General features: G+C 44.1%; 2 protein-coding genes across 6 annotated transcripts in view; both read left to right on the top strand.

Annotated features, from left to right (window-relative positions):
• dock9b (dedicator of cytokinesis 9b) overlaps positions 1–8,950 on the top strand; it is a 62,827-nt gene extending 53,877 nt beyond the window's left edge. For all 4 annotated transcript variants that reach the window (XM_040141894.1, XM_040141895.1, XM_040141896.1 and 1 more), the window contains exons 43-52: positions 172–229; positions 1,601–1,707; positions 2,479–2,601; positions 3,160–3,273; positions 4,531–4,677; positions 5,014–5,224; positions 5,785–5,975; positions 6,069–6,169; positions 6,882–7,020; positions 8,211–8,950. In XM_040141894.1, the coding sequence (XP_039997828.1) occupies positions 172–229; positions 1,601–1,707; positions 2,479–2,601; positions 3,160–3,273; positions 4,531–4,677; positions 5,014–5,224; positions 5,785–5,975; positions 6,069–6,169; positions 6,882–7,020; positions 8,211–8,327 (1,308 nt within the window). In that variant the 3' untranslated portion in view covers positions 8,328–8,950. The remainder of the gene's footprint in view (positions 1–171; positions 230–1,600; positions 1,708–2,478; positions 2,602–3,159; positions 3,274–4,530; positions 4,678–5,013; positions 5,225–5,784; positions 5,976–6,068; positions 6,170–6,881; positions 7,021–8,210) is intronic.
• Positions 8,951–12,523: 3,573 nt separating this feature from the next.
• slc15a1b (solute carrier family 15 member 1b) lies at positions 12,524–23,321 on the top strand. 2 transcript variants are annotated; one of them, XM_040141857.1, is made up of 23 exons: positions 12,524–12,604; positions 12,935–12,969; positions 13,150–13,234; positions 13,947–14,088; positions 14,431–14,550; positions 14,651–14,750; positions 15,202–15,292; positions 15,395–15,478; positions 16,487–16,569; positions 16,768–16,854; positions 16,964–17,053; positions 17,360–17,404; positions 17,518–17,550; positions 17,652–17,740; positions 18,055–18,136; positions 18,233–18,349; positions 18,475–18,615; positions 19,164–19,210; positions 20,405–20,512; positions 20,606–20,720; positions 20,818–20,955; positions 21,156–21,263; positions 22,700–23,321. In XM_040141857.1, exons 1-23 carry the CDS (start codon positions 12,598–12,600, stop codon positions 22,949–22,951), a joined length of 2,199 nt encoding a protein of 732 aa, XP_039997791.1. In that variant the 5' UTR covers positions 12,524–12,597; the 3' UTR covers positions 22,952–23,321. The 2 variants fall into 2 exon arrangements, with proteins under 2 accessions (XP_039997791.1, XP_039997790.1); XM_040141856.1 differs by having other exon boundaries at positions 13,147–13,234.
• Positions 23,322–23,349: the final 28 nt, after the last annotated feature.

The following is a 23,349-nucleotide window of genomic DNA, read 5'->3' as shown; positions in this document are numbered from 1 at the left end:
CAATGTATGTTGAAATTCAATTTTTAAGTTCGCTTGTAGGAAGCAAAGATCTGCAGGAACATGGACACAAATGTGGAACACTTTTAACGCTTTGCTTTTTAAAAGAATGAAAACAAAAAAAAAGAAAAAAGATTTATGTGCTAACCTGTGACTTGTGCACTTCACCTGCAGGCAGCCATGTGTTACGTGCACGTTACTGCTCTGGTGGCTGAGTACCTGTGGAGAAAAGGTGAGTCGAGGATATAGGAGTGTGTGTCTCCTGGTAATGGTATGCTTCCCTTTGCAGCAAACAACCACTGACCATTTGAACTCCATTCCAACATTTTTATGATCCCACTTTACAGTGGCCATATAATGAAGTCATTGGTAAGAACTAACACCACAGACAGAAGATTATCCTGAAATGATTGTTTTATAAACTCAGTAAACCCGATGTACTGAAGATAGATTATGGGCAGTGGTAAGAATGCTAAATTAATCACCTTACATTCAAAACTAAGAATGTTTGACTCATAAATGCAGATTTCTCCTCTCGTTTTAATGGAGCTATAATGCAGTAAATCAATACACCACTAATGATAAGAGAAACAAGTAAGATGATTGACTTGATTTTCAGCTGTGGGGTGGTGTGATCTAAAATAAGTCCTGGCTTTTTTTTTTTTTTTTTTTTCCCCCCCACACTGCTTGGTTCTTCGACGGGGAAAAATAACATCCGCGCACATTTTGCCGTGTTCCACAAACACACCCGCACATGTAAACGCATACCCTTTCATCTGCCACCAGAGCACCTGTCCAAGGGTCATCTGTTCATTCCCGTGTTGAAAGCAGTTCAATAACGCATTCTCTAGATAAGATCCTTGGTCATGTTTGTTCACATATCAAACCGGATACCGTGATCAGACTCTGGGGGGGGTCTGTTGTATAATGTTATAGAACATTGTACCTGCTCTTACTGTGCATTTGTTATTTTCATTTAGTTTTAAATATTTACTTGTTATTGGTGTTGTTCTCATCTCTTGGAAGACTGAACGTGATGTTACATCTGTATCCACAGCTCTTGATACCGTCAAGCTAACATTAGCTGTCCTCTTTACAGATGTTGACCTGCTGATTGCGTGTTTTTCTTAATTTGTCTCAGCGGGTTCGGTCGCGGCTTCTTGTCTAATTTCCACTGGGATTGTAAATTATTTCAGTCCATAAATCAGTCAACTACGAGATATGTCCAGGCGGTGAAGGAAACTGTTTACCAATCAGCAGCAAACTGTGTGATTCTGTGATTCTGCAGATGCATCCAGGCCCCTAAATAAGACTTAGTAATAAACAATAATTATCGTACTCGTCAATCAATATGTCTTCCACTTATCCTTTATTTTTTATTCATGACATAAAAATGTAATATTTTTTTCACAGTTGTTCTTTTCAAATGTTATTTTTACGTTAGTCATTAAAAAGAAGTTGTCGACAAATTTTTTCGTCATAGTTTTTGTCGACACAGTTGACACTGTGATGAGTCCTGGCACTTTTTTTTTTTTTTTTTTTGACCTTTTCTTAATCCATTCATGCTGGCGCTGCATCTCTCTGCTTGCACACTCTACGTCAGGCATGTTCCGGCAGGGATGCTCTGCCTTCCGCGTCATCACGCCAAACATCGACGAGGAGGCGGCCATGATGGAGGATGTAGGGATGCAGGATGTTCACTTCAATGAGGTTAGACTCTCTATTGTAATCTTTTCTACATGCCATATACTGTTTACCACTCTGAGTGTCTGCCAGTCCCTCTGTGGTGACCAAGCATTCAGGATGTTTTTTTTTTATTTCCTCCGTGGCATCACGTGTCATACGACGACTGACTAGAGGAGCTCTTATCTCTGCTAAGACCATCGATGCATGAAATGAAATTCAACAGACTTTGACACAGGGCTTGGTCCGTGTGTTGTTTCTGGAGGTGAGGGGGGTGGATTTCCCAAGAATGAACGGTCTTGGGAAATCCACCAAGGGCTCAGGGTCAGCACTCCTAGAGGTGTCCGGGATTCGGTGTCTTGCTCATGGGCACCCCAGCAGGGGCAGAGGGTCGTTGGACGGAGGCCCGACACCAGGCCCTCTGGTGACTGATGTCCCTGTGAAATAGAAAGTGGCGGCTAGAGAATGTCTGAGCTTTTATGAGTTGGTCAACAGATCTGTAGGCAATGAAAAGTGCTTTTAGCGTCCATCTGCTCTGAGAAGCTTTTCTCTTTATGAGATGGACTCAGTGTCATCTGCCAATAAAAAGAAAGGAGATGATACATCCATTTCCTCCCATGTCTGCTGCCTTTGCAGGGACACTCTGCTCAGTTTAAGTTCACTGAAACCTCCAAGACAAACAAGCACAAGCAGAAACGTCCCTCTTTGCAACAATTACATATCCTAGGCAGAAAACTGCAAGGAGGCGGGGGAAGCCTAGTGAAGTTTACATTCATTTATCTGTGTCTGTTTGCTCAGGAGGTGCTGATGGAGCTGCTGGAGGAGTGTGCTGATGGGCTCTGGAAGGCGGAGCGTTATGAGCTCATCGCTGACGTCTACAGGCTCATCATCCCCATCTACGAACAGCGCAGGGACTTTGAGGTAATCCGCACCCGGAGCACAGCTACAGACCAGCCACGTCCAGGGGGCGGCGTCGTAATTGCAGAACATAAACCTGCCCGGCAACGTGGCGTGCATCGCAGATTTAAAAAAAGTTACAGTAACCCTGCAATAGGTACATAACTGCTGTTTATTAACCACGTCTATATCATGTCTTCAGTGCTTTTAAAAACACAAGAAAATGGGTTATGGTGGCTCATGTTAGCTAACCTTAGATAGATGTTGCTGACTAACTGATGTTTCTGTGGCCGCATTGACTCTTGTGGCCACAGCGGTTGCTGAATAGCGAAAGTGACATACTCCTACTTTAGTCTTTTCTTACTTTTCTTCAGCCTGTAGAGGAACAAGTAATCCGTCCTCTCCCGTCCTCTTCACCCAGCAGCAATGAGGTTAATTTCGAGACGTCACTAGACAAGAAAGTAACTTAAGAGATGAAAGCAGTTGAAAATAAACGGACACGAAAACATTCAGTTGGATTTACCCTGCACTGCATAATTGACTTTAATTTCTGCTATTTTTCTGATATTTTTCGTGGAACAGAAACTGACCCACCTGTATGATACCCTCCACCGTGCCTACACTAAGGTGATGGAGGTGATGCACACTGGCAAGAGGCTGCTGGGCACATTCTTCAGAGTGGCTTTCTTTGGACAGGTACGGGGGCCAAGTCTCTGAGAGGGGAGACTAAAAGAGCCGCAGTTGGAATATACTGAATTAACAAACAATTTTTGACGACAGTGAATGCTAACTTACTCCAAACGCTTAATAAAAGCAGGAGCGTATCTTTTGCCTTTCGCACGCATGCACATTCAGAAGGGGAGCACTCCCTTACACACACGTGAACCTTTGAATCTGAATCTACCCCTCTACTAAAGCTCTCTTATTAACCGAGGTTTCTCTTTTTCCCTCTCCTCCGCCCTCCAAGGCTGCGGTAAGTGTGCGTGGACTTCACTGTGTGTGTCGGCCTGGTGTACTTTTCCGTGTCCTCGCATTGTAATTACTGTCAGAGGGCTGATGTTTTTTAGTTAAGTCAGTGCCATGATGCAGCTTTAGATTTCCTAGATTCCCCCTAAGTGGGAGAGTAGTAGTAGTTTTAGGCAGATTTGCCGGCAGGTTCTGGCTATTAAATGATTCAGCTGTATTTTAGCTTTATTTCTGTTTTGTCCCCGAAAGCTTTAGTGTTTCACTGAGATGCAACAGCTAGCACATAGACTCTCTCTTCTGTAATCCTACTAGAAGTGATGTGGCTTGGGGTTAACCTCCCCATTAACCTTTTTCCCTTGATCAGCCATTTTACCTCTGGGACTCCCCCCCTTCAGTGATCATACTGGCCTGTTTTCCACCCAGGAACTCATCTGCGTACTTCTCCACACATACGGGACTGAATGGCTGTTATGAGTGACTATCCCCCTAAATAGATTGTGTGATTCCAGCTGTGAACAGATGATATTTGCATGTTTGTAGGATCTTTTTTAAATATTTACATGCTATGATACATTTTCATATCCCTACGCTCTTCTCCCTTTGGTCTCTTTATTTGATTGGTTGCCCATTACATCATTCAACCGCAGTGTACCATATAGCTAATATAGTGTGTGTTGTTTTGTTTTTTTTTGTTTTGTTTTAACAATTTGTTTCTGTGGATAATTATTCTTTTATATATCTAATATGTAAGAAATCTTAACAGTCACATTTTGAAAAATAGTGTTTGTTGTTTTCACGTTAACATGGAAAAAGAGACATGGATCCTGGATTTTAAATCTAACGGCAAAATTTGGCAAACTTAAAGGCCCTTTTCCAAAGTTGGACTCAGCCTCTCATTCTGGGAACTTGAAGATAGCTCCAGGTGATAAAGCGGCTCAAGGTGACGGAGTTCATGTGCAAGCGCTTGCCTCTGACTCTCCTCTGCAGGGCTTCTTTGAGGACGAAGATGGAAAGGAATACATCTACAAGGAGCCAAAGTTCACGCCGCTGTCGGAGATTTCCCAGAGGCTCCTGAAGCTCTACTCCGACAAGTTTGGCCAGGAGAATGTCAAGATCATTCAGGACTCTGGCAGGGTGGGATCACATTTGTGTGTGTTGTATATGGCCGCTCATCATTTATTCTAGTATTTTTTTCACTATATGAATCTGCAAGTGAATCCTGTGAAATGGGTTTTAAATATGCACATAATAGCCACATACCTGAACTTTTTACATTTTGGTCTATATACAAGATACATGTTTATTTGTTCAAACTTTGTAGTGAGCCAGGCTAGCTGTCCCCCCCTACTTCCATTCTTTGTGCTAAGCTAATGGCCTGCTGCGTAGCTCCATATTTAATACCCAGATACAAGAGCAATCTATCTTCTCATCTGTCGCATTTCTCAGATAGTCTCTTTTTTTCACCCACAGGTGAACCCGAAGGACCTGGACTCCAAGTACGCCTACGTCCAGGTGACCCACGTCACACCCTACCTAGACGACAAGGAGCTTGAGGACAGGAAGACGGACTTCGAGAAGAGCCACAACATCCGGCGCTTTGTCTTCGAGACGCCGTTCACGGTGTCGGGCAAGAAGCAGGGAGGAGTGGAGGAGCAGTGCAAACGGCGGACCGTTCTCACCAGTAGGTCCCGCGTCCGTGACGGTGATATGTCATCAGAGCAGTTCAGGCGCCAGTTTCCCCCTCAAAGACGCAAGGGAAGGAATATAATGTGGCATTAATGTGGAGGAAAGAACCAAAACAAGTCTTTCTAACTGGCCATATCACAGTAGCAATGACAGGAAGCACGGAAGAGGAATATCTTCCCAGCTGCCATCTGTTTTTGTTGATTACAACCTCCTCTCACGTGTCTCGCCTTAGAGTCAATCACCTGAAATGTTAATCAGATAGGGCCAGGAGAGGTTTTATTACTGTTCCGTCCACTTGATCCCAAAGTTCAGGCCTTATCTTTCCTTGTTAATAATCACGCTGACTGATAGTGACTTGGCTGCAGCCCAGACCCTCTTGCTCAGTGAGTGTTTACATGCACAGTGGAACATAGTTAATATTCTGGTTAGGAACGTTGCCGGGAAGAGACGTCTAGACGCTCATTAGCATATATATAACAGATGTTAACACGTCTCAGTATCCGAGCTAGCACCCGTGCGTTGACATTTGGAATCCCTACCCCCACCTCTACCCAGCCACCCACTGCTTCCCTTACGTGAAGAAGCGCGTGGCGGTCATGTACCAGCACCAGACCGACCTGAGCCCCATCGAGGTGGCCATAGACGAGATGAGCTCCAAGGTGGCCGAGCTGCGACTGCTGTGCTCAGCCTCCGAGGTGGACATGATCCGTCTGCAGCTCAAACTGCAAGGCAGCATCAGTGTCCAGGTACAAAGAACAAGATCACCGCCTTATTTAAAAGGCCATAAATCATTTTCCTTTACTTTTACTAGATGGTCTTTGGCCTCCATTGTTTTCCAGGTAAATGCTGGCCCTCTTGCTTACGCCAGAGCTTTCCTAGATGACAGCAGTGCCAAGAAATACCCTGACAACAAGGTCAAGCAGCTCAAAGAGGTTTTCAGGTACTAATTGATGTCAGAATCATCTGCATATGTCAAACTACGACTTCTCTTTCCCCTCTGCATTGTCCTTCTCCCCATGTCCTTGACAGAGACTCGCTTTTTAAGGGCTCCGGCGACTTCATTTGCCATTTTGCACAGGTACCGAGTACAAGCAACATAGACAATATACACAGTGCCCTTGGTGCGTGCAGGTACACGCAAGAGAGCACATGCACTGGAGGCAAACCGCATGGTCGGCTGTACTGCACCACCATTTCGATTCTGTGCCTTAACTATGTAGCTATGTAACGTCATGATGTAGCACATACAGTAAGTTGTGCACAATAAAACAATGGAATGGAAATTCACAGTGGAGAATCCATAGAGCTGGAGGATGTATTGTATTTATAGGGAGAGAAAGACCCTTTGACCCTAATACTGTCTATCAGGAAGTAAATAAATAAAAAGCAATATTTGCTTCTTCCTGAAGTTCAGAATTTTTTCCTTGTTTTTTTTTTTTTTTTTTTTTAATGTTTAGGACGAGGTCTTTCTCCTCTCCATAGATAACCAGATGAGAAACCAGCTGCCAGTATGACCAGTGCTGTTGTGTTTTAAGCACAGAGGATGAGTGGCTGTCAGTCCGCGTTGCTTTTCACTTTCTGTTCTCTGCTCGTTGCTTGCTGTGTGAGTTTTTTCCAAGTGGCGCTAAAGTGCTTGTGTACCTCCCCCGCAGGCAGTTTGTGGACGCCTGTGGTCAGGCGCTGGGGGTGAACGAGCGGCTGATCAAAGAGGACCAGCAGGAGTATCACGACGAGATGAAGGCCAACTACAGGGACCTGACCAGGGAGCTGTCGAACATCATGCATGAGCAGGTGGGGCACTCCGCCGACTCTGCTGCACGTGTGCTGTATCATTCAGAGCGTGTCATGCCAGTCTTTTCACCTGAGGCAAATCCCTGTCATCCAGAATCCAGGGAGTACACTCTGTAAAAAAAAGTACTCAAACCAGGTCTGATGTGAATCTCTAGAACTCTCCCCAGGTCCTTCATGTTATATGGCTTAATCACCTTCCCTCAAAAAGTATTCCACTGCTGCAGTCTTCTGCACATGTACTAACCATGTCTCTAATCTCCCGCTCTCTTCGTGCTGGCCTGAGCAGATTGGATGGTAACGCTGCTTTTGTCATTTGACGTTATTGTTGCACTCTGTAGAGTAATAGTAAAGGACTGTAGGAAAGTTACTGGAGTGGTGGGTGGGGGTGAATTGTATTTTTTCTTTTTATACAAGACTATTATTCACATATTATGGGATTTATTAAAAAAAAATGCAATACCTTCCCCCCCAATTTCTCAAAATAATACATTTTACAGAAACAACAATATGGCAAATATTCTAACACTCTTATTTGAAGAAAGAGTTGCTAAGCAAACAGTTATTACAGTCAGCAAATAAGAGACTGGACACAGGCCAGCGTTGGCAGCGTTGTGGCCTCACGTGGACTTGAGGACCACAATGTTTTCACCACACTCCAAAAACATAACAACTGAAAATGTATTTAAATCAGCCTGATATGATAATGATATGTAGCAGGTCAGATATCTGACTGTCCACCATAATTAAACCCGTTACATGGAGCTCAAGTCACATGGCCAGGTGGGTCAAATTGGAAAATCAAAGTGCGGTGCCCGCTGATGTGCCAAAGGAAGAAATGGTCACTAGCAAATAGCCAACCTTCTGGAGGAAAATAAGGCCCCGATACAGAGACGGGAAGACAGGGCGTTCCCTCTGCAAGAAAACTCGTCTCTCTGACCCATGGTGCACACAGATGCCATCCAACTGATGTGAGGAAACGTAAATCTGGGATGAGGTGAAGTTAAAGGACCCTCTCCTTTCCTCTAGAAATGTAGACTAACCACCCTTCAGTGCAAAAACAAAAAAAACATAAAACATAACCCTCCCCTCCAAGTAATTTACCTACAGTCCCTGGACTTAGCATGTATGTGTGCATCTGACCTTTAAAGGGGAGATCTGTCCTAATCTTTCTAACCGGCCATTCCTCCTAGATAAACCCAGTGGAAGACGGTACACGGAGCGCTCTGTCGGACTCCATGGGCATCTTCAACGCCATCAGTGGCACGGCAGCCAGTGCCAGCGCTCATGGCTCGACCACCATACTCTGACAGCGACGGTCCACTCCAGTCTCACGCCTTCGTTCGCCCATAATAATGATTGGTCAAACTGCCTGCCACTCAGAAGGAATCAACTAGGACTCTTTCTAAGTACCTAAAAACAACCCACAGCCGTGATCCATTGGTATATTTTTTTTTTTCCTCCTGCTGTTCCTCTGCATGTCGTGAGCTAGAAAATTCAAAAGAAAATCAGCAGGCCCCTTCGTTCTTGTTTCCTATGGAGACTCTGGAGCCAGATTTAAGCCACATAGAGGGTTTTGTTTTTATCCTATGTAAGACCGGGTTAAGCGAATGTGATGACTCAGCTCAACGTTATGTTATCTGAAAGCGTCCTGGTGTCTTAAACCCCACCCAAGGGCTGTTGTCCCTAGGTTGCAACAAACGTGAGGAACTTCATTTGCATTTGACCCAAGTCTAAACCTTATCTGTTCTCTACTGTGGGGCTCCCATTTATCTACAGTGTTTGTGAGAGAGATTTTATGAGAGACAAATGCCACTGCTGTAACCATACATACGTTCTCCGACTGATGCACAGTATTTTCACGTTGCTTTTTTCTGTTCTTTTCCCATCGGGGCTCTGTTACAGCAGATGCGTGCTTTTTTTTTTTTTTTTTTTTTGTGCAGAGTTTATCTTTTCTCTCAGAACATTTGAACGAACCACTCGCTCTGTATGAGGCCGGTGGACGTGCATAAAAACTGTCTGAGGCCGCGCGAACCACAATGTTTTGACCTATTTTCTGTAAAGAAAGTGAAGTGTGTGCAATATTTTTTAGTGTTACCAAGGCTACCTACTGCACAGAAAAACCGCTCTTGCCAAAGACACTCGAAAAAGACTGTGCAATGCAAGATGAGGGTGTGACAATTTGTAATCTACCCCTTTGTTTCTTTGTCTGTCATGTAGATGTCTTTATATCATCCGTGACATTAAAAAAGCATTTTTACTTAATGACTTCCCATGTAAATATGTTTAAGACTTATAAATAAATCAAATCTGTAATAATACCTGCTGACATGCCTTGGTTTTATGTGTTCGCTGTAAAGTGTGTCCCTTCCGTTCATTTGTTATCATTCCAGGAGGAGAAGCTCAACATGTAGGCCAGGCAGCTTTTCAGACAGCACCCTCCTGTATCTGCGGCATATCGAGTTTCATCACAGTCCATAGCCGTTGAGAACGTCATTTTCTAAAACTCGTGTCTGCAATCGGATCGGGTGACGACTGGGACTCAAAGTCAAAAACTGTGAAGCGCTATACCCGGCTTCTTAAGGGGGGTCTCCTTAAGTCTATGAGAATCCAGAACTGCCGCTAAAATGTCCCCCAACTACAGACTCCGAAGGCAAAGTCCCCCTTCGGAGTCTGTAGCGTGAAGGCACGTGGGGGTGACACTCTCCCCACTTCCGCTCTCCAAGCCCCCCTGTCTCGTTTCAGATAGAGCCCACAGCTCTCCCTTATCTGTAAAGCAGAAGCCGCAGACTCCCGGCTGTCAGTTGGGCATCTGCAGGCCTCACTAGTAAACAATGTAAGCACTCTGCAGTCAGGGGGGGGGAAATACTGTGCTTTTCGTCAAACACCGAAGATGAGTGACTGAGTGCGTGTTACCACAGTGAGTTGAAAGCACGGACCGCTTCAGCTGACCGTCTTGCTCACACTATACTTATACTGGATGCATGGATACTACATGTATTTACTGGCCATGTCAGAGCGGGGCAACTGACACACATTCGGAGGTTTGAAGTGGCAACAGCAGTGTTCATATGTGTGGAGAGCCAAGACTGACAAAATGTAATCAAAAAAAACAAAAAAACAATCAAAAACATTCCTTTATTCGTTCAATTTGTTCAATAATTAAGATAGAATGTAAAAAGAAATATCAGCTTGTATACGTTTCCATTAACCGTAATTAGTTACAAAATTAAATCTAAGTTTAATTTATTTTACTCTTCTATTTAAAGTGAGACCAGAACGTCTTCTTAAGTTACATGGATGAGCAAAACCATGTAACCACCATTTTATGAGGGCTGTGGATGATTTTACCCTGAAAGTGGGGGAATAAAATATCATAGAATGGTCAGGCCTGCTCTTGCTGCATATACCTCCCACACCGTGTGCGTGTGTGTGTGTGTGTGTGTGTGTGTGTGTGTCTCTGTCTCTCTCTTTGTGTGTGGTCCTGAGCGGAAACGCTTTCCCTGCGTCCGGCTGACTGGCGCTCCGTGCCGCCGTTAGTGTTGGCGCTGACCTGCACACCGACTGGAGAGAAACAGGAGAGACCCGAGTCACGTCGGGACGCGGGCTCCTGTGAAATCCCCACCGCGCTCGCTGTCGTGTAAAAAGGCCAGTTAATCCCGCCTCGTATCACCGGCAGAGCAGACACACACACACACACACACACACACACACACACACACACACACTCACACACCCCAACTGGGTCATTGTTTCAGGGCTTTGGGCTGCTAAACATCATGTGTCTGGCTTGAGTCCTGCAAGCGTTTCATGGTGTGTGTGTGTCTGTGTGTCTTTATTTGGTGAAACACACAAGAATTGAAGATTTATACGTCTGTATTCTGAGCTTTTTATGTGTTTTATATCTTCATGTATCGACCTCTACTCTCACTTTCATAAAAATATAACCAAAGTTGGTGCCTCTCATGTAGTAACATCTCACAGAGCTAAGCATTCGTTTTCTGAAGAATGAATACCTGCCGTTCTCCGAAAAACGTAGAGGGTAGTTTAACGCTGTTCTGGAAGTATTTCCACAATCTGCAAAGAGCTTTCTAACCATCTGGATTAAATAAAAACATATGAAAGTGTTTTTAAACCAGAAATGACATGTGTCCTTCTTTTAGGATTCTGGATATCCCTTCAGAATATGGAGAGAAATTACTCTCAATAACGGTGACCAATGCTTGTTTCATGATCTTCTGTTTGGAACTGCAGGCAAATGAAGAGAAAGATTAAACTGATACTTAAATTGTTGCATGCAAGCAAGGAACACGACTACAGTCAATGCAGCTGTGAAGTTTCCAAAATGAAAGCCACGTGACACCAGAATCCTCGAAGAAAAAAATACTTCATTAAACACTCTCTAATCAAACGGTGACAAGCTATTTTATCCTTCCCACTTTGGAATTCCACGCGAATGTGCCGAGAGACCACACGTCCGGGTTTTTCCACGAGCCACGTGCGTTTGTGGACCAGGGCCTGTGAAGAAGGGGCCTCAGAACTCACACAAACGTAACCAAATCCACACGTGTCAGCGGATCTGAAATACAAAAAAAAAAATCTTCATCAGTAGGTTTTAGACAAATAAGTGCTCAGGTAACGCTTCACAAGCAAATCTTGTTAGATCGAAGAACTAGATCGTGAAACGCGCATTTCAAATTGATGCTTCGCTCCGCGGCTATGACAGGATAACGGTAATACAAATGAGACGCAAACCTGGGGATAATATAAATGTATATACGCAAATGTGTACACAAATACAGTCTGCTAATACATAAACCACAGGGATTAAAAGTAAGTGCTGCATGTACATTATATGTGCACGTACTACTTGTAAAAACAATGTTTATTTTAATGCCATCATTTTTAAAACAGTCAGTCTTCCACCAAGGCCAACGTCCAACGACACACACCAAACTTGGTAGAGGAAAAAAAAAAAAATCGGATTCATAGTAAATGATCTGGATCTGCCCCCAGCATGCAATGGGTTCTTCCCTTGCCTGTGCCCCATCCCTCCGCCGAGTTCGGTGCAAATCCGTGCTCTCTGCGTAACCCTGCTGACAAACAAACAAACAAACGTGCGTGGTTACATAACCTCCTTGGAGGTGGTAAGGAAGGAGATCCAGCGCTAAGAAAAAAAACGCTGTGAACCTTTCCCCCTTCGTCAGCTGACTTGACCAATCCTCTTTATCTGTAGGCGGGATCCTCTGATTGAGTCCCCAGAGTCATAAACTAATTGCTCACTGTCACACACACACACACACACACACATAGAGTTGTGATAATGATGAAGAGAAGGTGATGGCAGGTTGGAATAATGGTCACTTGCATGTTGGGAGGTGCGGGACAGGGTGTTCGCGGTGCGTGCGAGCGCGGCATCGGTGGGTGTTGCAGGAGGTTCGATGGGAGGTTACATAAGGAGCTGGCCGGGCCTCTGCTCGGTCTTCTTGTCGCGGATCTGGACAGGGGTCACTGGTCTCTCTATCTCTTTTTATTGAAGGATACAGTTGGGAAGGGCACCGTGAGGCAAACAGAGCAGCCATGGCAGGTGAGTCCCAGCCTGGAGTGGAAACGTGACCGGGACGCTCAGGAACCCATACTTACACCTGGGATTTCCTTTCCTGCCAGTTTTAGAGGAATAATCTTTGTTTATATCATGCATTACTCTTTCTTCTTCTTGTTTCACGATGAACTGTTATTTGTTCAAGGCCTACGAGCTTAAATTTCAGGGGGACAAACATTCATACCTAACCGGTGTACTCTGTGTCTTTTGCACAGTGATTATTGGATTTGTTCAGTTGGTTACATTTAACAATGTTTTTTATGTTTCACAAGAAGAAAAATCAGTTTATATAATATATATAATGTACGTCTACAGACAAAGAAGAGGTGAGGAGACCCAAGCAAAGACATGTAAGTCCAACATTTAGCCTACTGGCTGTAGTATTCACAAAATGCAGAAATGTATTGTTTACTGCTCGGATTCAACTGCCTGCTTTCGTGCGTACAGTGAGTTTTGTACCTGCTGTGCAGAGCCTGCAGACAAATGCCCCCTCGAGTAACATCCCTCCATTTCTCCTCCGCTTCTAGCAGTTCGCTGTCTGCGGCTACCCGATAAGCATCTTCTTCATCGTGGTCAATGAGTTCTGCGAGCGCTTCTCCTACTACGGCATGCGAGGTGAGTGGGCTGTTCTGGATCTGATGCCGTTCGCACGGTTACATTTGGGTTTGTTCGCGTTCCAGGAGGCTGCGTCATTTTCTCTGTGCCTCCCCTGCACCCAATGGTGGAAAGTAGATTTATTCAAGGACCATACTTATGTCAAATTTTAAGGTATTTTGCTTTACTTGGGTATTTCCATTTTATGTTACTTCATACTTTTTTTTTTTTTGTGTGAAATGTTGGATAATTCTACCTTTTTGGGCCTCAAACTATGAAACCATGAAAAAAAAAAATCCAAAGTAAGACAGCACTTCATGTCAGGTCTTTATATCGCGCATTGCACAGACGTTTTCGGGCAGCTGCCCACCTGCAAGCCCGCAAACGAGCAAACGGTGTTGCAGCGAAGCTAACTGCTAACATCTGCAACGCCACGAGGTCAGAGGTCCCAAAAAAACTGGAAACCGCTGGTTTACTTTTTTAACAGTGCATTGCATTTTAAGAGCTTATTCTATGTTTCTGAGTGTCAAATCCTAATCTGTGAAGTAACTTCAGCCGTCAAATAAATCTGTTGATCATAACTCTGTAGTTTTAGAAGTAACATTGGGAAGACAGGACTTTTTACTTGTAACAGAATATTTTTACACAGTTTATTGCTACTTTTACTCAAGTGAAAGGTCTGAACACCTCTCCCACCTTTGTCTTCATCCTCCTGCCCCTCCGCCGTCTGCAGCCGTGCTGGTGCTGTACTTCAAGTACTTTCTGAGGTGGGACGACGACTTCGCCACCACCATCTACCACACCTTCGCGGCCCTCTGCTACCTGATGCCCATCCTGGGGGCCATTGTGGCTGACTCGTGGCTCGGCAAGTTCAAGTGAGTTCCGAATCCTGCCAATCTTTGGCCCGCAGCCAAACTTTGCGGTTTGCTTCTTAAAAAGGTACTAAAATCCGTAAACCGTAATTTCCTTGATATAGTGGTGTCCTCGAAGGTTGTAGTAGATATATATGGTTTGCATTCCTGATCTCGTCTAGCTGCACATATACATATTAAATACGTTAAAAGCTGTGTAGAGTTGGGGTAAAAGAATATCTCACAGAATCAACATCCTTGGATTTTTGACCCTTGTCTACATTATCTCCACCTGAACATGAGGTAAACCTGTTTGCCTCTCCGCTCCCTCCTCCTCCTCCTCCTCCTCCTCCTCCCTCTGCCCAGGACTATTGTTTACCTGTCCATCGTTTATGCGGTGGGACAAACCATCCTGGCCGTAAGTGCCATCCATGACATCACAGACACAAACAGGGACGGCACCCCCGACAACATGAGTCTCCACATGTGAGTTGAGCACACACACACACACACACACACACTGGATGAAGAGTTTACAGACGGACGCTGACATTGTGCCGGTGCTGTGTCCCCCCCCCCCCGCCAGAGCTCTGTCCATGGTGGGATTGATCCTTATCGCACTGGGAACAGGAGGCATCAAACCCTGTGTGGCTGCCTTTGGTGGAGACCAGTTTGAAGACCATCAGGTTAGATGCGCACACACCTTGCGCATGCATAGTACATGCGCACACACACACACACACACACACACACACACACACACATTTAAACTCCAGGCGGACACGTACGCGTAGACACGGCTCTTTCCTTTATGTACATGCATGCACACGCCGGGTGCCGGACGCGAGCCTTATCTCTCGCTCCTTCCTGCCCACACGTGGCCACACGCAGCAATTTAAAGGACACCTCATACAACTGTCAATGGCATCTCGTCAGCACTTCTTGTATCTCTGATTCATTCCGGCCGGTTGTTTATTAACTAATAACCATGGGTACAGCTCTCTCAGTGGTTTTATTACACCGTTCAAGGCCGGCGGCAAAGATTGTTACCTTAATGGCGCCGGCGAAATAGGGTGTTATATAAAAATTGGGCAGGAGTCTTTGTCCAAGACCTGTTTAACTTCCTGTCTCTCACAGGAGAAGCAGAGAAGCACCTTCTTCTCCATCTTCTACCTGTCCATCAATGCTGGCAGTCTGCTGTCCACTGTCATCACCCCCATCCTCAGAGGTAGGAGGGGACACTGAGGGCCCATCACGGAGCGTAACGTATGCCATCGACGCACATGTCGAATTTTAACAAAATGTGTCTGTGTCTTTGTGTGGTTTCCAGCTCAGGAGTGTGGCATTTACACCAAGCAGAAGTGCTACACGCTGGCCTTCGGTGTCCCTGCCGCCCTCATGGTGGTAGCCCTGAGTAAGAGCTCGTTTTTTTGAACATCTCTATTGACTGTAATGAGCCCATCGGTGCTACTCTGCAATGGGGCGTGTTCTCCTGCTTTGTTAAAAACTCATGAAAAAGCAGCCTCCCATGATCAAACTCTGCACACGACTCGTTCCGCACAGTGAAGCTCAAGCATCACGGTCAAAGAGCGATAAGCAAGACACGTTTTTGAGTGGAGAGGGACCAAATGTGAATAAGTTGCAGCTGATGGGTTAGTGTATCGTCAACAGGCCACAGCCCTCGTGCTCATTCTGCTCGGCCCGTGAAAGCCGCTTTTTCGGGTCTGAGAAAAGGGCCCCAATGATGTCACGGGGATGGCATCGGCTTGGGCTGGGGGACTAAGAATGTTTGACGGAAAGGCCGCGTCACAAACTGAAGGTGTGGAGTTTGAAAGACACGGGCGTTTACGAGGCAGGGAGGGTCCCACAAAAGACGCTCTCCGGTTGCATTATGAGAAATGTGGGATCCAGTGTCCTTGGATCCTCCCCATACTGGGGACTGAGAATGTCTTGGCCGCTGCGACTTGAGTTTTGACCGTTTTATTTATTTTTTTTAACCTATCTCCTGTGGATCAACTTAATGGCAGTACAATGATGCGTTTTTGCTGCTTAATGGATGATTTATTAAAGCTTTTCACAGATAAGAAATAAGCCTTTTGTACGGCAGCTTTTGGGTTGCCAGGCTGCAAACGAATCGTTAACAGTTACTTATTACTTAAACAGTTAAGAAATGATTAGCTAACCATTAACCAGAAACCCATTAGATGCAGTTTGTAACTCTTGAGTGTAATTCCACTCAATAAAGTAAGTTTCACCAAAAATAGTACCAAAAATATTTATAATGAATATAAAATAGCAGATAATAATAACATCAGTTAATTAATGAAATTGTAACCAGTGCCTCCTTTTTTTCCTGATAATTTTTTTCGACAAATGATCAAATGTTCATATATATTTGATGTGTGTGTGTATCCGCCTGCAGTTGTGTTCATTGCTGGAAGCGGTATGTACAATAAGACCGCCCCTCAAGGCAACATCATGGTGAAAGTCTGCAAATGCATCGGGGTAAGTGGCTCCTCCAAGATGCACACGTTGTTGCCCCAAACATTTTTCAGCTTCGGCGTGGTGTGATTCGGGAATGGTTTCAAACAAGGCCCTGGGACATCACATTTATTCAAACTTTCAGTTTGCAGCTTAGGGAAACAAAATGCATTCCGGTCAGAGGCCAAATTGACATGGCACTGTCCTTTCTGCTATCTGCAGTTTGCTATCGCGAACCGCTTCAGGCATCGCGCTCCGCAGTACGCCAAAAGAGCCCACTGGATGGACTGGGCTGAGGAGAAATACGATGTAAGTGCAATACACACACACACACACACACACACACGAGCAAACGAAAAATACAAACAGTACAACCAGTGACATATGAGTCATGATCATTTTCTGTGTTGTGGTTCAGAAACTCCTGATTGCCCAGGTCAAGATGGTGCTGAAGGTGTTGTTCCTCTACATCCCGCTGCCCATGTTCTGGGCGCTCTTTGACCAGCAGGTAACTACCAATTTGCTCCCTCATACACTGTATGTGATTGTGTGTGTATGTCTGCGTTTGAGCATGAGTGTGTCTGTGTGTGGTTGTGTGTGTGTGTGAGACCCTGAATGCGATATTCTGTCCCTGAGTACCTCCTAAGTCCACCGACAGATGATTGATCTCTCGTATTAGATGATCTGGGTTCGCTCAGAAATGTCCCTAATTAATAGCAAATTTTAATAGAGACAGAAATCGATCCTTCGTACCCAGAAGTGTGCTGGCAGACTCCAAAGCTCAGACTAAATGAGAGCTGTGTCTCCTCCACAGGGGTCAAGATGGACCCTCCAGGCGACCAACCTGAACGGTGACTTTGTAAGGGGGTTTATTTTTGCAGCAATTTTACAAAGCCACACTTTGTTGGCTCCAGCCACAGAGGGGCCCGTTTTAAACCTCTATCTTTCGCACTCCTTTTCCTTCTTCAACAGGGAATACTCACAATCCAGCCCGATCAGATGCAGGTGAGACACTTTTGACCTACTTTGTTGCGGTGTGTCTACGTGCTGTTGGCGGGAGCGGAGAGAATAGGCTTTAAAAGACTGACTCACTTTCTTCCCACCAGACTGTCAACCCTATCTTGATCCTGATTTTGGTGCCGATCATGGACAGTGTGTTGTACCCACTGATTTCCAAGTGTAAATTAAACTTCAGGTGAGTTTGGTTAATTATATTGTCAATCATTCATTGTGAGTTTATACACCTGTAAACGAGATTATAACCAGAGGATATAATCGTTGAGAAATACAACAACAGCTTAATCTAGATTAGAGTGCGTTATAAACCAGTTATATACTGTTTATACTGTTTGTATTCTGTTTTTAACGCTCAGAAAAGGGAGATAAAATAAAGTGTTACTGTTTTGGCCTGCTGAAACCATGTGACTGAATATGGTCCAGGGATATGGAGTTGAAATCAAATCGTGTGTACATGTGTGTCTGTGGTCTGCGTGTGCGTTTGCTCTGCAGTCCCTTGAAGAGGATGACTGTGGGGATGTTCTTCGCTGCGCTCGCATTCGTGGCTGCTGCTCTGGTCCAGATACAGGTTGATGTAAGACCACATGAAACCCCCCCACACTGGGCAAACTTAGACACGCACGGCCTCATGAGGCACAATTTCACACGCACAACTCCGCTCCTCTTCCAGCAAACCCTGCCCAAGTTCCCATCGAGCACTGAGGGCCAAGCCAAGTTCACCAACATGATAGACAGACCGCTGGCCATCAAAGCCGGGACCAACGAGTTCACCTTGGAGTCCCTCGCGGTAATCGGGTCACGATAAGACACAGTACACCGACACTAACGATCCAAACGTATTCAAACTTAGTAGGCCAGATATAGTAAAGGTTGGAGGACATATTGATGTTGAGTATGTTCTTTCTCCCACAGACCAATGAGGATTACCTGAACTTTGATAAGCCGTTTTATCTGAGTCTGGGGCCTGGTCACGCCTACCAGATTACGTTACCAAATGGCACTCGGAGTACCCTGGTCATCGTTCAGAGGGGGACCAAACCCACGCCTTTAGCTGTGAGCACACCTGCTAGACAGGATTAAAGTCCAACTGAAATTTTTATTATTATTTTTTTAATCATTATTTGAATACAGGCTTATACATGAGAATTTACAGTATATTTATTTATTTTATAGTATATTTTTTGGTTTTATGATGGCACCCCATTATTTTGTTGGACTACTATTAATTCTCTATATGCGCAGATGAGGAATTTTCTGCTCCGTTTCTAGACAGCCAATTAAATAGTTTTATCTTAAACCATATTTGCATTTACCGAACATATCAAATGCAGACGTGCCCCTCTGGCTGCTGTCAATCAAACGAAGACACGCCCAAACCGGCTGCAGAGACAAAAAGGAGCATTTCTGATATTATTTTTTTTTTAACTATTTAATTATATGAAACTGGTAACAATATCAGTATTATTTTTGACAGCAAAAAGGGCTACATGTAATTTGAGTTGGACTTTAATTATGTTTATCCTGTATGTTTCCTTTATCAATGGATTGTATCCAATTGAACTTAAGTATGTGGAGGCTCTAAAGTGTCTTTCTATCTTCAGTTCAGAGACATCGAATCAAAGCCGGAGCAGGGCGCTAACGCTATCAGGCAAGTCTCAGCTTGTTGTAAGGCCTGTAGGAATTTGCACAGAAGGCCTGAGCAGACGTGTGTACTTTTCTGTTTCATCTCCTTGTTATCCCCAAAACAGTGGTTTTACTCTCAGCAAAGCTGTGTAGGTTCTGCTTTTTTCATTAGCACAGAATAATTATTTGCTGATCCTCACATTCAAAGTTTGGTGTTGTCTTTCTTTGTCCTACAGCATGGTTACTACATGCTGTAGTAACCATGTTCAATCTGACAAAATGGCCATTTCCTTTTAATGGCAGGGGCTACGCCTGCTAATAGAAGATGATTGTTATGAAAGTGTACGATATTATATGATTGTCTTTAGATCAGTGGTCCCTAACCTTTTTTGCTTGTGACCCCCTTTAAACAAATAAACATCTACTGAGACAAGTTATGGCCTTGGCCAAAGAGGAATTTGAACCTTCTCACATTGTTTCATTTAATGGATGTTTAAAGTACCCTCAGTATTCCGCATGTCACGCACAAAAATTAATTTTAATTTAGGACCCCTTGGGGTGGAGGGGTGGGGTTGGGGGTTATGACCTCCAGGTTGGGAACCACTGCTTTAGATGATGACACAGAAGTCCTAATCAAGACAAAACAGAGCTGGTTATACTGAGATCAGACCATGTTATATAGTGTCAAAATATTTTACACACAAGTTCTCCCTGGCCGTCCGAGCAAAGTCAGTTAACTGCAGTTTTTCTGGGGGGAAATATGACTTAGGCTTTAATTCAATATAAAATGTTCAGAAAAGTAGGTGGCTAACGTTATGAACCCCAGGGCCCTTAGCGCGGTCTTGAAAAGTTATGGTCTATATGTTGTGGTAGAGTCGCTATTTCGCCAGTGTGTAATCATAAACAAATGAACGGCAAGCTGTTTTCATTTTTAATAGAGTTCTGTAGCTAGCTTGAACTCCGAAACGATTCCACCCGCAAAGACTGTACCCAACCAAGAAGACTGATTTTAAGTTAAGCGTCGATCAAGTGAGACTGTAGCAGTGAAACCCCCTCAGTGTATTGAATTAAACAAGGACGTGTTCTGTTGCTTATTAGTTCAACTTTTCATTTGTAAGAGGAAGAACTGTGTTACATTTTCAGATGTTACATAGTTCCCGGCTGTTACTTAAGACCGTTTGCTTCCTAACCTCTTGTGTATGGAATTCTCCTTCCCCAGATTTTTTAGTGGCTTTGGCTCAGCTTTGAATGTGACGGTGGGCGACCAGGACTTCGGGGGCCTTGCCGTCAACACAATGTCTAAATATGTTGCGGTACCACATGGAGAGTAAGTCCGATATTTCATTATATACTACATGTCACGTACGGTTGTACCAGAGAAAATGCTTTGCCCTGAATGGTGTTTTTCCTTTTATGTCAGCGCTCAGTTCAGGATCACGAATAACACTGGAGAAGAGTGTGTCTACAGTCAAACACTGGGCTTCGGCAGCTCTCACACCTTGATCATCCCACCAACATTTGCATTTGGAGAAAATGTAACTCATGAATACATTTTGAGTCTCATTATTGTTTCATTGAATGCAACTTTTTGGATCGAGGTAGCACATCTGAGCGACTGTCTGTGTCCTGCAGTGCGGAAAGAGCATCCGATCAGTGACTGACATCGAGCCTAACACCATCCACATGGCCTGGCAGATTCCTCAGTATTTCCTCATGACTGTAGGAGAGGTGGTCTTCTCTGTCACTGGCTTGGAGTTCTCCTACTCACAGGTAGAGGGTGTTTTCCTCACACAAAAAGCCGCGTGGAATCTACAGAAAACACAAATAATAAAAGTGGCATTGGATACTAAAGTCTATCCTAATGTCGATTTGACCGGAGACACAAAATACGGAAAGACGAACCATGTCTCGATGTCTTTCTTGATTTTCTGTAATATGCAGTTCTGTTTGAATCTCCTCTTGCTCTCCAGGCACCTAGTAACATGAAGGCTGTACTGCAGGCCGGTTGGCTGTTAACCGTGGCTGTAGGGAACATCATTGTGCTCATTGTCTCCGAGGCTGCGACACTCCCAGAGCAGGTGGGCGGGTTCCGTTTAACCATTGGTAGACACGTATTGTCTTCACTGACCTTGGGCGCGTTCATTTTATGGGATGTAAATACCTATACTTCATGCATGAAACTGGATGTAATTGCTTTTGATGGAACACAGTAATACATGTTATGTTATATAGGGTCGAGGCTTACAATAGCAGAATAGCACCTGTTTCTGTGTGGATCGCAAATTGAAGGACTATTAGAAACTATTTTCACCTCAAAGTCCTCATGGGATAACACGACATCGGTCAAAATCAGAGAGAGAATTCTTTTCGAACTCATGCTCTTTTTTCATTCAATGTAAACCCCCTGTTGCATCGGCAAAAATATTCATCTCAAGGTTTTCCTGCATGTGACATAAATCCTATAATTGAGAGCTAAACTTGAAGTTAAAATAGAAAAGCAAAGAGAACTGACTGCCCAGAGGAACCTTGCGAATTCTACTAAAACTGGCCTTTACGAGCAGGAGGGAAAATTCTCCACTAGTACTTGACCACTTGCCTGTGAAAGCTCACAATGAAAAACCCGCAGAGTATAACCGCAAACTCCACAGTTCCCCTACCTTACGGAGCGTTTTAGCATCTTTCTGCTCAGAGTTTTGGTTCCGTGGCCCAAACCGTCACTGTTGTGATTCAGTCTCTTGGCTCTCGGAGGCATTTTTCTCAGGAGTTGTGGAAAGCAAAACGGGGCTAAAAGGAGAGTGAATATTGGACTTACATTCATCAGGTAGCCGGCAATACGACTGCTCATGTAACTTATCTGGTGGATGTGTAAATAAGCAACCATTTGCTAACAAATATATCTTTGTAAGGCAATTGTGTTTCCAGCTTGTTTCTGCTACTTATATTAACGTAACAATTATAAAAAAGGTTCATTTGCCATTCACTTTAATTGTTTCATGGCAGCATTTTAGGGCTACACATGCTGCCATTAACTACTTAACTTTTTAGTCCAATTTTTAGGTGGAAGTTAAATGAAAAGAACAGCTTGAAATACTTGGAAATGCACTCATTTGCTTTCTAACTGCAAGTTTGATGAGACGATTCATATCACGCTCACATCTGTTCGTTAAATATGAAGCTGCAGCCAGGAGATGGTTAGCTTATCTTAGCTTAGCATAAATAGGGAACGAGTCTGACTAGTATATATATGTATATATATTTTTTTAAATCCCTTCCTGTAAAACTGCAACTTGGTGTTTTTATATCAGTTTTCCTACAGATTAAACAAGATATCATTTGTTCATTTGTGAGCTTTAGAGGGCCAGGCTAGCTATTTCCCTTGTTTCCAGTCTTTATGCTAAACTAAGCTAATCACCTCCTGGCTCCATCAATCTTCTCAACTAGCTAGTTCCCAAAAATGCCAGAGTGTTCCTTTCAGCTTCTCCAAATTAACAGTGTGTGTGTGTTTCTGTTCTAGTGGGCCGAGTACATCCTCTTCTCCTCTCTGCTGGTGTTAGTCTGCATCATATTCGCGATCATGGCCTATTTCTACACCTACACTGACCCGACCAAGATAGAAGCCCAGTTTGCCAATATGGAGCCTGGAGAGCAGGAGAAGAAGAAGAGTTTGGAGATGGCCAAGAAGGACTCAGTTGAGCACTGCAAGGACGACAGAAGGAGTTCTGACTCCAGCTCCGACGAGGAAGAAACCAAACAGTCCAACATGTGAAGCTGCCCCTCTCCACAGCGTCTCCCTCTTTTTATACAAATGCTACTTGGTTAGGTGTTTCATGCCGGACAGTGCCTGTGCAGATTAGTTCTTGCCGATTGGTCATTTTGTCAGTGCAATCCAGTGCACTGCTGTACATGTAGTGGTTAGAATGAATGGATGACCTGAGTGAAATGGTGCAGAAATTGTAAGAACACAGAAATAGGGCGTAAGTGGTTATATATAGCTCTTGGTGGACAGTGCTAGTGAGGAATCTTGGCAGGGACAATTTAAACACTATTATCGCCAAATCTCGAGAGAATATGCCTTTTTTTTAGAGGTTCTCATACAATTTGCTTTTGTAAATTTGTTTCTACAGTAATTTATTTTGCACTGCTTAATGTGATGTTTGTTTCTTA

Source organism: Xiphias gladius, chromosome 13 (genome assembly GCF_016859285.1).
Source record: "Xiphias gladius isolate SHS-SW01 ecotype Sanya breed wild chromosome 13, ASM1685928v1, whole genome shotgun sequence".
Lineage (NCBI taxonomy): Eukaryota > Metazoa > Chordata > Actinopteri > Istiophoriformes > Xiphiidae > Xiphias > Xiphias gladius.
The sequence above is the reverse complement of the archived record's forward strand: the minus strand, read 5'-3'. Positions and strand labels throughout refer to the sequence as shown.

Coding starts and splice junctions, on each gene's coding strand:
- slc15a1b (XM_040141856.1), top strand. Junction 15,293..15,394: donor CATCACCCCCATCCTCAGAG/GTAGGAGGGGAC, acceptor TGTGGTTTCCAG/CTCAGGAGTGTGGCATTTAC. Junction 20,721..20,817: donor CATTTGCATTTGGAGAAAAT/GTAACTCATGAA, acceptor TGTGTCCTGCAG/TGCGGAAAGAGCATCCGATC.